The sequence below is a fragment of the Hevea brasiliensis genome, chromosome 3, assembly GCF_030052815.1.
Source record: "Hevea brasiliensis isolate MT/VB/25A 57/8 chromosome 3, ASM3005281v1, whole genome shotgun sequence".
NCBI lineage: Eukaryota > Viridiplantae > Streptophyta > Magnoliopsida > Malpighiales > Euphorbiaceae > Hevea > Hevea brasiliensis.
In genome coordinates this window covers 52,192,125-52,211,249 of record NC_079495.1, presented here as the reverse complement: position 1 = coordinate 52,211,249, position 19,125 = coordinate 52,192,125, and the positions used below count along the sequence as shown (strand labels likewise).

The following is a 19,125-nucleotide window of genomic DNA, read 5'->3' as shown; positions in this document are numbered from 1 at the left end:
TTAGTTAGGTTCAATTTAACTGATTTTTTTTAAATTGAATCGAATTAAAATAATTAAAATTTTTATAATATAAAATCAAATCAAATCGAATTAAATTATCTTAAAAATTAAATTAAATTATTTTAAAAATTAAATTAAATTATCAAATTAATTTAGTTTAATTTGATTTATTCGGTTTTATCCGAATAACGCCCGCTCCTTAATGCCAAGCAGTGGGTTTAGCCGGACGTATTTAAGTAACTAAGTAGGAGTTGAGAAACAGAACTGGATTCAATTCTTCAAAGAAATGTTGAAACTAATAAGTAGGTCTCCGCTTGTAACTATTACAGTTTTTGTCACCCTAATTGCTCTCTTCATCGCTTTCAGATTTCCTCTCAAGTCCTACAACTTTTCTCTTCGACAACAGGTCACTCTCTCTGTCTCTTTGAATCCTTTTCCTTTGATTGGATTATATAGACCTTATTTTAAGTAGGTACTTCGCTTGGCTAGAGATTGTTTACAGCAGAAGAACTTGCTTTGTACAATGGGACTGATGAAAACTTACCTATTCTTTTAGGAATCCTTGGGTATTATTCTCTCTTTTTCTATCCATATTTTTCTGTCTTTATTTATATATTTCTTGCAGTGACTAATTTTGAAATTTTCCATTTTTGAGGCAGTTCTGTGTTTGATGTAACTAGAGGAAAATCTCATTATGGCATGGGAGGTGGTTACAATCATTTTGCAGGAAGGTCAGTTGCTGTTTTTTCCCCCTTAAAATTTGATTTCCTGCGAAACACCCTCCCTGCAAAGCAGGATAAGGCTGCGTTTATGAACTCTCCCTGGAGCCCCACAAGTGTGGAATGGTTGGTGTACTGATCACCATTTCCTAAAATTTAATTTCTGTTTTTCTGCTTGTTCAAACGTAGTGGTTTTCTCTTGCATCCAACATGTTAAATTATAGGTTAAATTGCTTTTGATTTGTAAATCAACCATCTTAACACTGAATATGTAGCTTGAAATACTAAAGTATTCTTCAAGTCACCGTGAACATGAAAATCAGCCATGTTCTTTTACCTTTTTAGCCTATTGTTTTATTTCCAAGCGTTGAGCAATATACACTTGGTTTTGTTCCTTTTCTTTGCTGTGATTGATCCATCTTTTACTTCAATTTTAGCTTTTTGTTAGGGGCTTTTGAATGCTTGAGTTAACAATACCAAAGGTCAAAAATTGTAGATTTATTCAAAGCTCAGTGTTCGAAATACATTAAAATTTCATGGTCAAAGTGGATTTTATTGACTAATTAAGTGATCTATGGCACAATTACCCACAGTTGAATTTAATTCCATGCTTTTTTATGCATTTAAACTCATAAATCATATTGTTTATTGAATTTCAGCTGAAGTCATTTATTTAATGCAATTTTCTGTTCTTAAAATGGATGTTGCAACTAGCGAGATTTTAAATTACAACTGCAATGGCCTGCAACATATGACTGCAACTCCAATTGTGGTCAGTCATGGCTCAGAGTTAAATCTACGGACCCATATTACTAGTATTTGGAATTAGTTTGTTGGCATTGTCATTGTTTTCCTCATCATTATCATGACTTCTATTCGGATTGGAATATTTGAGAATCTCCTGCAAACTACATTGATCAATAGTTTATGGCAATTAATCTTGCATATTCTTTGTTTTTAATGTGCAGTCTCTACTGATTTCTGTACCCATATGACAATTGGCATCTAATAGTACCTAAATTACCAATTTTAATTTTTTTACATGACTATTTGGTTTGTAGAAGGCCATTGAGCTATACATATAGCAATTAATTGTATTTTTCTCCTCCTTTTATTTGATTATTCTCTACATATATCTCCAGACTCATTACTGACATTTGATTCACTTCTTATTGCTGATTAACTTAGAGACGCGTCCCGTGCATTTGTTTCAGGAAACTTTACAGGTAAAATTTGTATCATTATTTGCATTGTCTATGATAAATTAACAACATAAATCTTCCCTTTGCATATTCTAACACTTAAGAGTTGTTTTGTTTGATGGGTTTTGCTTTTGCCTTTTGATCCATCTAAAACTAAGAAACAAGATCTGTATAAGAATTAGAAAACAAGGAATACGAACCTTCAATAAAGCAACAAAGGAGAGAAAAAAAAAGTTGGCTTTATTGGTCATCTTCTTGCAATCAACCAAAAGTTAATTTTTATGTTTGACCAACAAAAGCTAACAACAAGCAACTCGGTCCTTTATATATGTGTATACATGTGTGAGTAAATTTTTCCGTTTTCATGTCAAGATTTGTTTCTTCCTTTACCTTTGATATGCCCAAGACGCATACCAGTGAATTTAGAAAAGAAAAATTAAATACCAAAAAATTAAGATTTGTTTAGTCAGATTATTATGAAAGATGCTTCACCAGATTATTGTTGCTCCTTTATCCTCAGCTTCCCCAAGTTTGAACTTCAAATATAACCAACTAATCCCATTCTATCAATTATATCCCCAAATTATAATTAGAAAATTGAAACAATGAAATCAAGCTTGAATTTTGTGCTATTGGGTAGAAAGGTTGATCAACAATTATGCGTGCATGCATGTTGAGGAGGAGGGAGAGAGTTGTATAAAGAATGGATTGACAAGGGAAGCTCAAGGGTGCTGCTTGGTAGACAATATTATTTATGAACTGTGGTGATGAGAAAAAAGTGGGTGTATAGAGAGAGAGAGAGAGAGAGAGAGAGATAGAGAGAGAGAGAGTGTGTGAAGTTTCTGAAGAGATGAAGTTTCATTGGTGTTTGTTTCATTACAACAACTGATATTGGAAGCCATCCATGCACATCTTGATTAGTTGGGGATCTTTAAGTGAAAGAATCTTGATTATTTTCAGATTAATTGTTGCTCTTTCTTTTGGGGGTTCTTTTCTGATGAGAAATGTCATTACACTAGAGCATGAGATATTTGGTTGCTCTCCAAAATTTCCATAATTGCCATATTTTTCATTGTTTTTAAATATTTTCTTCTGTGTTTTGTTTGTCCTTTTTCTACCATGATCAAGATTTTTTCCCCCCTCTTTTTTCAAATTCTAAAATTTTGTCAAAAAGGGAACGATATTTAAAAATATAAAATAATAATATGTATTGTTATAGTACGACCTAGGGCCAATTGACAACAAGATAGAGTTTGTGGTTTAATTAGGCCAAATAATAGTTTTTGGTCTCAATTGGATATCATCTTGTAATAGTTTCCTTTATAAGTATATTTTTCTCTGTCTTGTATAATGCAGGAGATGGACTTACAGACTCTTTGCGTGGATTGTCCAGCAGTGAGGTAATCTTAATTAAGTGCTCTTTCCTGCTGAATTAGTGGCCTTGTATATATAGACTAAAAATTTTGTAAACAGTAGACATCAATTATTTATTATGCCCAAGTAAGCCATTCTTATAAATTTAATATATACACATGGGAATGTGGTGCTTTTGACATGTTGACAGTACGAGAGATGACCTCTTTTCGATGCCAAAACAAAAGAAAATATCAACCGTTTATGCTAGTTGGACTTGGCAAGTCAGAAAAAGGAAATAACCTTTTTTTTTTCAATTTTTTTTTATTGGTCATTTGAGCTGCTGCTTCTTTATTAGAAACCCATTTGTTTTCTCGTTCCTAAGTGCAAGATGTTGTATTATTCTACTTCTCATTACCAATGCTGTAGTTCTGTTTTCTTTCAACTGCTGTTGGTTGGCTTTTTTTTTTTTTTTAACCTTTTCTTTTCTTTTGTTTTTTCCTTTTCTTCCTTGTAAGAGTTTCAACCCCTTTTATGTGTGTGTGTGTGTGTGTGTGTGTGTGTGTGTGTGTGCTTGCTTTGTGTATTTATTGCTATTTTATTTTTCCATTAATGAAAATATTAAATTTTATGTGCATAAATGAAAGATTTGTAACAAAATTTTCTAATCTTGTCTCTTTTATTTTGGATCATTTGCAGATAAGTTTTCTTATTGTTCTACTTAATATTTTGTTAAAAATTCCATTTCCATTGTTCCATTTTTTTTAGGTGAAGAGCGTCATCGATTGGCGAGAATTCTACTTCAGAAGCTACACGTGAGTGATATATTGTTCAATAGGGATTTTCTATTTTTAATTTTGAGTTCCATGAAGTAGGAAATCTGAAAAGAAAATAAATACAAGGAAACCAGTTTTCTTGGCCTAATGATTTTGCCATCACAATGCTCAACTACCTGTTCAGTCTATTTGGGCTCAACATGTGGAGATAATGATAATATTCCTCCTTTTTGCTTGGTTTAGGACCAAATTTGCATAAAGGTTTAGAGCTATTAGATCCCTTTACACTACTTCACCTTCTCTCTTCTGATTCACTTGACATTTTTTATCAGTATCTGGGAGGTTAAAGTAAAGGCTGGGATCTTGAGAGCTATTGGGGTTTTAAAGAAATTGACTTTTGTGAGAGCTTTCATAATGATAAAAGAGAAGTCAGAATACAAGTAATCTTGGATATGTGGTTTTATGTGTTGATGTATTGATTAGGTAGTGATAGAGTGATTATCACTAGTTAATTAGGTAAATAATTATTGAAGCCTCAAGGTGCAGAAGGGTTTGGGGCCTAGGCTTATGGTGCACACTTGAGTGATATGAGGTGCAAAAAAGGAACAAATTAGATAACTAATCCTATATAAGCCAACTAATGCTAAAGATTTTTGGAACCTCAAATTAGAGTTCATATTTGGAATATAAGGATTTTTGTTCTTTGATCATTTAGCGTTTGTTTTAGACAACAGATATTATATTGTACTTAGTAACATTTGAATCTTTGAAATGTTGCACATGCTCGAATTTGTCTGAGATGAGGCTCAATTGCTCAATTTCAAGGGCTTGATTGATTCAAATTAAAATATGAGGGCCCAATTGATTGCCAATAAAATTTGAGGTTTGATTTGGGCTTTTGGCCTATCTTTTTAGTTTCTCAACTTATTTGACATTTTGTAATATATAAAAAGTGGCAATTTCAAGTTTTTTTAATCCATATTGACATTTTCATTAATGGTGCATTACTGCATTTAATGCATTTTGAATAAATTAAGGTTTCTCCACTTATATAGAGTTTAGTATTCCAAAAATTATTAAGTGGATTGCAAGAAAAGTTTTGTAAATAGAGACACAAAAAGAGATTTGTATTTATATTTTATCATTATACTCATATCATATGACTTTTAAAAACTTTTGGTACAATTCTATACTTGCTATTGTCTTCTTTATTTTTAAAATTTTTTTTTTCATGCGAGGTTGTTGCATTTGATCTCATAATCTTTCATGTATATGATTGCTTACAGGATTTAATTTACAAGCTTAATGAGCAAAAAAAGATGAATTTTTTCGTATTTTTTAAATTTTATCTATAACTTTTAATCTTGTTAGTTGTATTTTAATTGCTAAATTTGGTTCTAATTCTATCTAATTTTTTCTAACCAATCCTTCAACTCCATTTTTTGACTAACCCATGGGCGCCTATGATGATCTAACCCTACTACTATCACCATTAGTTCCCAAACTTTATTTTGACACCCCTTCTGCATGAAATAACGAGATTTGAGTGTATAGACCTAATCGACTGATCTGACCAAATGGTTAATGATCTTAATGCCCCATGAATGTTAAAATGAAGTTTGGGATGTGTTAGTGGCAATGGTAGGGTTGGATCATTAGAGGTGCCCATGATTTAGTTAGAAGATGTAGTTAAAAGTTCAGTCGAAAAAATTGGATAAAGCTGAACTCAATTTAGCAATTAGGATAAAATTAAGAAAAAAAAAAGATTATGCATAAAATTGAAAAAACATAAAAATTTGGTTTTATTTGGTCATTAGGCCTAACTTATAATAAGCAACAGATGAATTGCTTTCTAGCTAAAACACATTTGTTTTTATCAGTTATATGATTAGAGTCATTAGGGGTGTTTATTTAGTTGATTCGATGTCTAAATGATGAAAAGCCAAATAACAAGAAATATAAAAAATGAACTATACAGGAGAACTGGACTGAATGGTTCATTTCTATACTGTTGGTTTTCTGTCTTTTTTTTTCCCGCAATTTCAAAGTTTAGAACTTGTGTTAATTTAGATATTATAAAAAAAATTTAAAATGGAAACTTTAAATGTTATACTTGAAAATGGTTTTGTTATGTTCTGGTGCCCAAGATCTCATCACAGGCTTATAAATATTGAAATTTGATTCAAAAGCTAAAGTTTTTGCTTTATCTTGATTTTTTCCTTTACCTATTGTTGCTGAAAATGTGAACTTGTTAAAAAAGAGCTCTAACCTTAGACTAGATCTTAATTTAATTGAAAATAGTTTTGCTTAATTTGATTAATTCAGTTGTCCCCTTCTATAAGAGAGGTTTGCACAAGATTTATTGGAATCCTACTAGCAGTAGAAGTCCTAATCAAATATGGACTATAATTAAACAAAAAATATCGATTGGAAAAGTAAATAAAAATCTAGAAATAATAATATTGCTGCATGTAGGCTGCAGATCATGTTGGATTTCTGTGGGTCCTACATCTCTTGTTGCTTATGAATGCGTCCACAACATCACTCCCATTTGGAGAAAGAGCTTGTGCCCAAGCTCGACAATTGGATAAGATTATAAATCATCCATAGTCCTTTTCCCTGTTGTTTCCTACGAATCATCCATCTCCAACCAAAACAACTTCTTAAATTGATGCTTGAAGGAATATGATTCGTTACAATTATAGCAAAGCCCCTTTGCTTTTTGCTCAGCCATCTTTGCAGCTCAATCTTTTAACAAAGGGAGATGAAACACTTCATGAACTGGAATTCTGCGATGTGCTAATGGCTTGGTTGGCGATAGCCTTGGTTATAAGCAGAATTGATGTAGTAGGTGCTGATCTTGTATTAGACCATGAATTTGTCCAAATTTCTCGCCATAAGTCTCGTCCCAGTTGCTGTTTTCTTTCAAAGGTTCTTGTCAGGTTCGTAGCTGCCACCAAACTTTGGAGATTTTGCATCTTTAAATCAATCCATATTGAATTTGTCAAGCTTGCGGTAAACAAATCACTGTTGTTGCATGGGCTCTGAGGGCTTTGGAACTGATATTGGTATTCTTCCATCGTTCCTATCTGCTTTAGATTAACCAATTCGCTCAAAGGATTCCTACCGAGTGGAGGCTGGAATTTCAAATTGCAATCTTATTTGAATGCATTCCACGATAGCTGGGGTTCTTTTTGTTATGATCTCTAGAACTAGAGTTTTGTCTCTCCTTTTAATATGAAATGCTGCAAGTACTACTTTATCCCCATCAGGTGTTCTCTGATTGGAGAAGAATTGCTCACATCTGTGTAACCAACTCAACAGATCCTCAATTCCATCATATGTTGGGAAATCAAGTTTAGCATATCGTGGCACCATTCCAATTCTTGTGTGTACATTGAAGGAGCGGAAGTATGAAAAACACAAATTTGTGCCATTGAATTCAAAAATTTTCATGTACAGTCACATGCATCATGCAGGATTTATTTTTATCTATTTGATTTCAATGATAAACAGCATATTAAAACTCTTTTAATATGTTTTTGGATCTGTATTTGCCATTTAAGATTTTAGAATTAATCAGATTAATTTTAGAACCCTAGATTAAATCAAGAACAAATATGCTAACTTTTTGATTCACTGCAGCGTATTTGTACCTTTGGGATGCGTCTTTAGGACCCTAGATGTTGTCCCTCTAGCTTGTCCACACCAAGTTCACCTATGGCAACCCTTGAATAGCTTCTAAAGCTTTTTCTATTAATTAGAAAATCAAGTTTTGCCTTTTAAGAGATTAAAGATGTAAACAGGACACTAGAAACAATTTCTAGTATTTTTAATTCAAGAGATTGTTTGCTAATCTCTTGAAATTGATGAGAGATGAAGAAGAAGAGAAGGGAGAAGCCTTTCAAGGTGGCGGCACAATGAAGAGGCAGCAGCTTATGTTATTTGTTCTTTCATAACAATACTTATATAGTTAGGTCACTATTTAAAACCCTTGTCACATTTCACATTCTGATTAGTTCTAGGTTTAATTGACCCAATCACATTGTGCCAAGTGTCAAACCTATATTTAATCTTAATTTTAATCGTCTTACATGATTAAAAGACATTTGGCAAGCTTATGTGTAGTGCCATGTGTCACCATCTCATGGTGCCACATGTCACCTTGTGAAATGACCAAAATGCCCGTGTCTTAATTTTGAGTTTTCAACCCAAAATAATTATTTCTATTCTTCTAATCAATTTATATCAAATATAAATCAATTAATTAATCTTTATTAATTAATCTTTATTAATTAATTTTTTATTAATTAAATTCATATTTAAACACTTTAAATATAAATTTAACTTATACTATATATCCAATAACCTAGATTTGGTTTCAAGCCATGCTAGGGACTTTGCAATCTAATTGCAAATCAAACATATTTAATTAATCAATTAAACTCTTTCATTAATTAATTAAATCATATTTAATTTGATGATTACTTGTGTATGTGTGTGACTTACTAGGCTCATCACTAATTAGCAATGAGATATGATATAAACTCTTAATATCATCAGAACTCTTTCTTACTATAAATGATTTCTCTAAACCATTTTATGCATCTCATAGATCATGGTTAACACCTAGCATAGCATGCCATGGCCACCCAATCAGTAATAAGGTTTACCTTAAATGAGCCTATAATCATATGTTATCATGCACTAGAATCTCTCTGTTATAAAATCCCAACTCAAGCTGGAGTCATGGTTTATGTCAAACTCCATTTGCTGTGAATATTATGTTCTCTTTTAATTCCAGTTCTTGATTAAAAAGATTTTCTCATTAGAAACTCTTTTCTGATTAAATCTATCTGTCCTGGCTAGGAACTTGAAACATCAAGAACAATTAAATGAACATAGGATTTTATTCCTATTTACTTAGAGGAACAGATTCCATCTTGATCAACACCTACCTCCATAAATAATTAGTAGGAGCCAACACATGCCCATATACCTATACATAGTACAAGCATGAAAGTAGTATCAAACTCAAACCACCTATATACAAGATAACTGTGCTATCTCAGGTCTAAAGATTATATGCACTGATATGATTTATGACAATACATTGACAAAAGTAAACTCTATGTGCTTGTCATAAGTGTCACTGGTTCGGCCTACTTATCATGTATAAGTGCCTATCATGTATGTTATATGGCATGAGACTCACCATTCAATCTTATTTATATCTCATATAAATAACTTGGGAACAAACATGAATACAATCTTTATGGATAAGTTATGTCCTTATTATGAAATATCCTCGATTGTGAACTTATTTATGATACTTTGTGCTAGAGATACTGTCACTCATATTCTTAACAACTTAAGAATAGAATTTCTAACAAAATATCAATGGACTTTTTCTATTACACATAAATATATTATGTAAACGGAAAAGTGAAAATGCCTTTTATTAATAAAAGATGTACAAGACACATACTAAATGATATGCTCTAGGGCATACTACTAACATACATTTGTTCTTTCTTTGGTCTTATTGCGGAAATTTATACTGCTACTACTATTGCTTGTTCCTCTGTTTGATTCCCTTCCTTGGTTCCTATTAATTCTGAGAAAGAACTCTTGTAATTGTTTGGATAAATTCTGTAGCTGGGCAGGGCATTCAATCTTGCCTCTAATTGTGCCATCCGTGCCTCATTCCTGGATTATGCATGTACTACTCTGCCTTCGGCCAGTGCTTGTGCTTTGAAGAGAATATTTTCCGTGTGTTTTCTTGAATGATATACAAGGTATTTATATACAAAGAATCTTATAATTAAATATTCTAATTTGGAAGATATCCCAATGTGCCAATTGAAGATAAGTTGAGAGAAGGGAGATTGAGGTGGTTTGGTCATGTGAAGCGTAGACATATGGAGGCTCCAGTTAGACAAGTAGAGCACATTAAATTAGAGGATAGAAAGAAAAAAAGGGGTAGACCTAAATTGACTTGGAGGAGAGTAGTACAACATGACTTAGAAGCATTACACATTTCTGAGGATTTAACCCAAAATCGTTCAGAGTGGAAAAAGCGAATCCATATAGCCGATCCCAAATTTTTGGGATAAAGGCTTAGTTGAGTTGAGTTGAGTTGGAAGATATCCCAATAATTATGCTAACTAATTAAAAAAGAATATTATGTACATAATTATAGGATTGACTTTCTATAACACTCCCCCTCAAGTTGGAGCATAAATATTAATCATGCCCAACTTGTTACAAATGTAGTCAACTCGAGCCTTATTCAAAGCTTTTGTGAAGATATCTCCTAATTGCTCTTCAATTTTGACATGCCTTGTTGAGATGATCTTCTGTTGAATCTTTTCTCGAAGAAAATAACAATCAATTTCTATATACTTAGTACGCTTATGAAACATTGGATTTGAGGTGATATGAAGAGCGACTTGATTGTTACACCATAGTTTAGTAGGAGATGAGGTCTCAAGACCCACTTCTTCCAATAATTGACGTGTCCACATAACTTCATAAACAGCTTGGGCCATAGCTCGATATTCTGATTCAGTACTCGAACGAGAAACTACAGTCTATTTCTTATTTCTCCAAGATACTAACTTTCCTCCAACAAAGATACAATATCCTGTAATGGATTTTCTATCAACCTTTGAACCTGCCCAATCTGAATATGAAAAGCACTCAATATTTAAGTGCCCATGATTGTTATATAAGAGACCAACACCTGGAGCACCCTTCAAGTAACGTAAAATTTGCCCTAAAACTTTTCAATGGGTAACAGTAGGAGAGGACATAAATTGACTTACAATACTAACTAAATATGCAATATTTGGACGAGTTACTGTGAGATAATTAAGTTTGTCAACCAATCTCCTATACATCTCAGGGTCCTCAAATAGTTCACCATCTCCTACTGTGAGCTGAAGATTGGGAGTCATTGGTGCACTACATGGTTTGGCACCTAATTTACCTGTTTCCGCCAATAAATCAAGGACATACTTCCTCTGAGATAAGAAGCTGCCTTTCTTACATCTTGAAATTTCAATGCCTAAAAAATATTTCAATAAACCCAAATCTTTTGTTTGAATCTGAGTCTGAAGGAATGACTTGAGTGAAGAAATGCCTGCAAAATCATTTACAGTAATGACAATATCATCAACATATACTATAAGTAAGATTAGTGCAGCTTTAGAATGTCTAAAAAACACCGAATGATCCAATTTGCTCTTCTGCATACCAAACTGCTGAACTACTTCACTGAACCTGCCAAACCAAGCTCGAAGACTCTGTTTCAAGCCATGAAGGGATTTTCGAAGTCTACAAACTTTGCCTAACTCCTCCTGAGCGACAAAACCTGGTGGTTGCTCCATATAAACTTCCTCCAGGAGATCACCATGAAGGAAAACATTTTTGATATCCAACTGATGTAAAGGCCTATCATATCTAGCTGCCAAGGAGACAAATAAGCGAACAGAAGTTAGTTTAGCAACAAAAAAAAAATATCAGAGTAGTTAGTCCCATAAGTTTAAGCATATCCTTTAGTTACAAGGCAAGCCTTGAGACGAGCCACAGTACCATCAGGCTTCATTTTCACTGTTAAAACCCATTTACATCCAATACTTTCTTATTCGGATGCAGATGCATCAATTCCCAAGTACCATTAGTATCTAAAACCACCATTTCTTCTTCTATTGCAGCACGCCAGCCAGAATGGGACAATGCCTCAGTAATAGTTTTAGGAATGGAAATAGTGTTTAGAGAACTATCAAAACAACGAGATGAAGGAGACAAGTGATCATAACATAAAAGGAAGAGATAGGATAAGTACATTGACGCTTACCTTTGCAAAGAGCAATGGGACGATCTAAGTCAGATTGAGGAGCAGTGGATGAAATTGGATCTTTTGACGAAGAAGCTGGTGGAGGATCTGAGTCAAGTGTCTCTAATCTCTTGGAATAAACATGAATAACAGGTGGGCGATGAGGTCGAGCAGGTGCTAGTGTGGGAGGATTCTGAGGACTTGGCTGTGGACTTGACACTGGATGAACAGAATAGACTAAGAGATCATCTTCCTTCCCTTGACTCTCATAAATAGGAGAGGGAGGAAAGAATGGAGTAGATTCAAAAAAGGTAACATCAGCAGACACAATATAACGATTAAGGGTTGGAGAAAAATATTTGTACCTTTTTTGAAGTCGAGAATAGCCAAGGAAGAGACACCTAAGAGACTTGGGATCCAGTTTTGTAACCTGTGGACAAACATCTCTCACAAAACAAGTACTACCAAAGATACGAGGTTCAATAGGAAACAAAGATTTAGAAGGAAATAAAATGGTATAAGGAATGTCACCATTAAGCACAGATGATGGCATACGATTAATTAGGAAACAAGCTGTAGAAACTGCATTATCCCAAAATTGTTTAGAGACCTTCATTTGAAAAAGGAGTGCCCATGCTACCTCAAGAAAATGTCTATTTTTTTCTTTCAACAACCCCATTCTGGGATGGAGTATCAACACAAGATGTTTGATGAAGAATGCCCCTTTTTGACATATAGGCTTGAAAATTGCCGGAAAGATATTCTTTAGCATTATCACTTCTCAATATATGCACAGAAGTATTAAATTGAGTCTGAATCTCAGCACAAAAGGCACAAAAAATAGAAAATAATTCTGAACGATTCTTCATTAAAAATAATCAAGTAACACGGGAATAATCATCAACAAATGTAACAAAATACTTGAAACCAGTTTTAGAAGTAATAGAACAAGGACCCCAAAATATTAGAATGAACAAACTTAAAAGGGGACGAAATCCGTTTATTGACTCTAGGTGTAGAAGGTAAACGATGGTGCTTAGCAAACTAACATAGCTCACACTCTAAGACTGATAAAGACTGAAATTGAGCACATAATTTCTTCAAGGTAGCCAAGGAGGGATGACTCAAACGACAATGAATTTCGAGCGGAGTTAAGGTGCTAGAGCAAGTAAGAAATCACAGTACATATTTGTTCAGGATGTAGAGACTACTTTACTCATATCCTCTACCAATAATCTGTTTCGTCGTAAGATCCTGAAACAAACAATACTCAACTCAACTCAACTCAACTAAGCCTTTATCCCAAAAATTTGGGGTCGGCTATAGGGATTCGCTTTCTCCACTCTGAACGATTTTGGGTTAAATCCTCAGAAATGTATAATGCTTCTAGGTCATGTTGTACTACTCTCCTCCAAGTCAGTTTAGGTCTACCCCTTTTTTTCTTTCTATCCTATAACCTAATGTGCTCTACTTGTCTAACTGGAGCCTCCGTATGTCTACGCTTCAGATGACCAAACCACCTCAATCTCCCTTCTCTCAACTTATCTTCAATTGGCACCACTCTTACCTTTTCTCTAATACTTTCATTACGGACTTTATCTAGTCTAGTATGGCCACTCATCCACCTTAACATTCTCATCTCTGCAACTCTTATCTTAGATGCATACGATTCTTTCAGTGCCCAACACTCACTACCATATAACATAGCCGGTCGTATGGCTGTACGGTAAAATTTTCCTTTCAATTTATTGGGAATCTTACGATAACATAAAACTCCCGTGGCACGTCTCCACTTCAACCATCCGGCTTTAATCCTATGACTAACATCCTCCTCACATCCCCCATCTACTTGAAGATCTGAGCCTAGATATTTAAAGTGATTACTTTGGGGCAGTACCACTCCATTCAAACTAACTCCTTCCCTATCACCAGTTTGGCCTTCACTGAACTTGCAATGCATGTATTCTGTCTTTGTTCTACTTAACTTAAAACCCTTTGACTCTAGAGTACTTCTCCAAAGTTCTAGCTTTCTATTGACTCCTTCTCGTGTCTCATCTATCAGAACAATATCATCCGCAAACATCATGCACCAAGGAATACTCTCTTGTATATGTTTCGTCAGTTCATCTAAAACTAATGTAAAAAGGTAAGGGCTTATGGCTGATCCTTGGTGTAATCCAATTGAGATCGGAAAATCTCGTGTCCCCTCCCACTGTGCGCACAATAGTAGTTGCTCCTTCATACATATCTTTCAATACTTGTATGTACCTAATAGATACCCTCTTTTGTTCTAACCCATTCCATAAGACCTCTCTTGGAACACTATCATAAGCCTTCTCCAAATCAATAAAAACCATATGTAGATCTTTCTTCGCATCTCTATATTTCTCCATCAAGCTTCTAATGAGAAAGATCGCTTCCATAGTTGAACGACCGGGCATGAAACCAAATTGATTGAGAGAGATAGAAGTATCATGACGTAGTCGATGCTCCACAACTCTCTTCCACAACTTTATAGTATGGCTCATGAGTTTAATTCCCCTATAGTTTGAGCAACTCTGTATGTCTCCCTTATTTTTAAAAATAGGTACTAAAATACTCTTCCTCCATTCATCAGGCATTTTCTTTGAGTTTAGAATCTTATTAAATAATTTAGTTAACCATGCCACTCTCATATCTCCCAAATACTTCCATACTTCAATTGGTATTTCATCGGGTCCATAGGCTTTACCCACTTTCATTCTCTTAAGTGCTTCCTTTACTTCTAAATATCTAATCCTTCTAGTATAATTCACATTCTTTTCTATTGTTCTATAATCTATGTTCACGCTATTATCATTTTGACTATTATTAAAGAGATCATTAAAATAATTTCTCCATCTTTCTTTAATGTCCTCATCTTTCACCAACACTTTTCCTTCCTTATCCTTAATGCACCTAACTTCATTGAGATCTTGACATTTCCTTTCTCTGCTCCTTGCTAATCTATAAATATCTTTCTCCCCTTCTTTAGTTTCAAGTTTCTCATATAGCTTTTCAAATGCCTGTGCTCTTGCTTGACTAACTGCCTTTTTTGCCTCTTTTTTTGCTATCTTGTACTGTTCATATGCCTCATTATTATTACATTTAGGTAATTTTTTATACCATTCCCTTTTTCTCTTCACTGCCTTTTGTATTTCCTCATTCCACCACTATCTCTCTTTTGAGGGTGGTTCATGTCCTTTAGACTCTCCAAGTACTTTTCTAGCTACTTCTCTAATCTTTGATGCCATCTGTATCCACATATCATTGGCCTCCATATCCAGCTTCCATACTTCGGACTCGAGAAGCTCATTTTTGAACTTCACTTGCTTTACTCCTTTGAACTCCCACCACTTTGTTCGAGCTACACTATTTCTTCTGACCCTACTTGAATTGTTCCTAAACTTGACATCCAAGACTACCAACCGATGTTGACTTGTTAAAACCTCTCCTGGAATGACCTTGCAATCCTTGCATAGAGCTATATTTATTTTCCTAGTTAAGAGGAAGTCGATTTGGCTTCTATGTTGTCCACTTTTGAAAGTCACTAAATGTGACTCTCTTTTTATAAAGTAGGTATTTGCTAGTATTAGGTCGTATGCCATAGCAAAATCCAGGATGCTTTTTCCCTCCTCATTTCGGCTGCCAAAACCAGAACCTCCATGAACATTCTCATAACCTTGTCTATCTCTTCCTACATGCCCATTCAAATCTCCACCAATGAAAACATTCTCTTCATTCGGTATGCTTTGCATTAAATCATCCATATCTTCCCAAAATGTAAATTTACTACCTGAAAGCAAATTAAATGAAAATTTAGGTAGACATAAAACAAACGATAAAGAAATAGAAGACGTTGGATTTGCAGTACCAGAACCTATGACACAAGAAGTAGAACCATAAGCTAAAGTAACTGTAAAGGAGGTAGGATGAGACTAAAAAGAAGATAAAAGACTAGAATTACCTGTTATATGATCTGTAGCACCAGAATCAATGACCCATTTGGATGAGGAAGATACAAGGCATGTAGAGAATTTACCTGATTCAGCGATAGTAGTGACGGGAATTAGAGGCCTTTAGAGATGCCTGATATTGGGAAAATTATGCATATTCCTCTGCAGATATTAAGACAGTTTTCTCAGATGAGGGTGCAACTGTAGACTCATCTATTGCCATGTTTGCTATCTAAAACCGCTGATTCTTCCTCTGAAGCTTTAGATAATTGTATTTTGTATGACCAGGCTCATGACAATAATAACAAATAACTCATTTTGAATCCAGATTAGAATTGGTTTCCCCATTACGCTAATTACTTTTGTTGCTTGAATTTCCTCCTTTATTTCTCCTTTGTCCATTCATATTTTGACTAACGAGAGCACCACTAGTAGTTTGTGGAAGTTGGGTATTTTCTATACGAAGGACACGTGTGAATGTATCTTGCAGAGAGGAAATTTCAGAGCTAGATAAGATTTGAAATTTAGCAGTCTCATATTCTGAAGGAAGACCTGCAAGAAAACTCATAACAGTCATCTGCTCTCGTTGAGTTTGCTGGACTTTCACATCAAGGTTAAAAGGCAACAATACTGTAGAAAGAGATGATTCTCATTTTTTTCAATTAATCTGTACATGGGTATTTATATACAATTGATTCCTATAATTGTGTTATACTAATTAGGAAGAAATCCTAAATAAGAAATCCTAAATAGGAATACAGAATACAGAATATACACAGAAATAATATAATGATTGACTTTCCATAACACTCCCCCTCAAGTTGGAGCATAGATGTTAATCATGCCCAACTTGTTACAAATGTAGTCAATCCTAGCTCCATTCAGAGCTTTTGTGAAAATATCTCCTAACTGCTCTCCAGTTTTGATATGTCCTGTTGAGATGATCTGTTGTTGAATCTTTTCACGAACAAAGTGACAATCAATCTCAATATGTTTGGTCCGCTCATGAAATACCGGATTAGAAGCAATATGGAGAGCAGCTTGATTATCACACCACAATTTCGCAGGCAGGGGGGTCTTAAAACCTGTCTCATCTAGTAATTGAAATATCCACATTAACTCACATACTGATTGTGCCATGGCTCAGTATTCGGATTCAGCACTAGATCGAGAAACTACACTCTGCTTCTTGCTTTTCCAAGACACCAAATTTCCTCCAACAAAAACGCAATATCCAGTAGTTGACCTCCTATCAACCTTAGATCCAGCCCAGTCGGCATCTGAAAAACATTCAACATTCAAATGCCCATGATTACCATATAACAAACCTCTTCCCGGAGCTCCCTTCAGATAGCACAAGATTTGTCCCAAGGCTTCCCAATGAGCAACAGTTGGGGAAGACATAAACTGACTTACCACACTAACGGCATAAGCAATGTCAGACGAGTGACAGAAGGTAGTTCAATTTTCCTACCAATCTCCTGTATCTCTCTGGATCTTCAAACAACTCACTATCCCCTGCTAACAGTTGTAAATTTGGAGTCATTGGTGCACTACAAGGCTTAGCACCTAATTTTCCTGTCTCTGTCAATAGATCAAGGACATATTTTCTTTGAGACAAGAAAATACCCTTCTTACTTCTCATAACTTCAATACCCAAAAAATACTTTAATAATCCCAAGTATTTGGTCTGGCAGGTTTGGAGGAAGGTTTTGAGAGATGAAATACTGCAGAGTCACTCCCGGTGATGATAATGTCATCCACATAGACTACCAGAGAATTAGACCACCTCAGTTGCTTATAAAATCTTGAGTGATCACACTTACTCTTTTGCATACCAAATTCTGTCATCGCTTCATGAATCTCACAAACCAGGCCCTAGGACTTTGTTTCAAGCCATAAAGAGACTTCCGAAGCCTACAAACTTTACCCAACTCCCCCTGAGCAACAAACCCAGGTGGTTGCTCCATATACACCTCCTCCTGAAGATCACCATGAAGGAAGGCATTCTTGATATCCAATTGGTGTAGGGGCCAATCATATATAGCTGCTAAAGAGATAAACAAGCGAACAGAAGTAAGTTTAGCTACAGGAGAAAAAGTGTCAGAGTAATCAACCCCATATGTCTGAGCATATCCTTTTGCTACAAGGCGTGCTTTTAATCTAGCCACGCAGAACCATCGGGATTTACCTTTCATCAGAATACCCATTTGCAACCAATAGCTTTCTTACCAGTGGGCAAAAGGCAGTTCCCATGTACCATTAGTATCTAAAGCCTCCATTTCCTCTTTCATAGCAAGACATCACCGGGATGAGACAAAGGCCTCACCAACAGTATTAGGGATGGGAATAGAGTCTAAAGAAGTAACAAAACACCGAGAACAAGAAGACAATTGATTATAAGAAACAAAAGAAGAGATAGGGTAAGTACATGAACGTTTACCTTTACGAAGAGCAATGGGTAAGTCTAGATCGTAATCATGATCGATTATGAGTACAGGATCTCCCAACGATGTAGCTGGTGGAGGATCTGAGTCAGGAATCTCCAATCTCCTGGAATAAACATGAACAACGGGAGGCCGAGTAGGTCTAGAGACGGAAGAAATAGGCTGTGAGAGAGGACTAGACATTGGTTGGACAGTATATATTAAGATATCATCTTCCTCCCCCTGACTCTCATACACAGATGATTGAGAAAAAAATGGAGTGGACTCAAAAAATGTGACATCTACAAAAACAAGATAACGATTAAGAGTAGGAGAGAAACAACGGTACCCTTTTTGGATCCGGGAGTACCCAAGGAAGACACATTTGAGGGACTTTGGATCCAATTTAGTAACCTGCGGACGAACATCACGTACAAAACAAGTACAACAAAAAATACGGGGTTCAACGGGAAACAAAGATTTTGTAGGGAACAAAGCAGTATAAGGAATATCCCCATTAAGGACAGAAGAAGGCATACGATTGATCAAAAAACATGCCGTAGAAACTGCATCCGCCCAAAAGTGTTTAGGAACTTTCATCTGAAAAAGAAGAGCACGAGTTACCTCAAGAAGATGCCGATTTTTTCTTTCGGCCATGCCATTTTGGGATGGGGTATCCACACAGGAAGACTGATGAAGAATGCCATTTTGTGTCATATAAGACTGAAATTGTGCTGAAAAATATTCTTTAGCATTGTCACTTCTTAATATGCGCACAGAAATATTAAATTGAGTTTTGATTTCATTACAAAAGGCACAAAAGATAGAAAACAAC

At 34.9% G+C, this 19,125-nt stretch overlaps 1 protein-coding gene across 1 annotated transcript in view; it reads left to right on the top strand.

The window, feature by feature from the left end:
* Positions 1-248: 248 nt before the first annotated feature.
* Positions 249-19,125, top strand: part of LOC110655071 (membrane-associated progesterone-binding protein 4) — a 33,460-nt gene continuing 14,583 nt past the window's right edge. The window contains exons 1-6 of the mRNA XM_021811247.2: positions 249-406; positions 490-566; positions 660-731; positions 1,908-1,945; positions 3,278-3,321; positions 4,043-4,089. Coding sequence (XP_021666939.1) covers positions 287-406; positions 490-566; positions 660-731; positions 1,908-1,945; positions 3,278-3,321; positions 4,043-4,089 — 398 coding nt within the window. The 5' untranslated portion in view covers positions 249-286. The remainder of the gene's footprint in view (positions 407-489; positions 567-659; positions 732-1,907; positions 1,946-3,277; positions 3,322-4,042; positions 4,090-19,125) is intronic.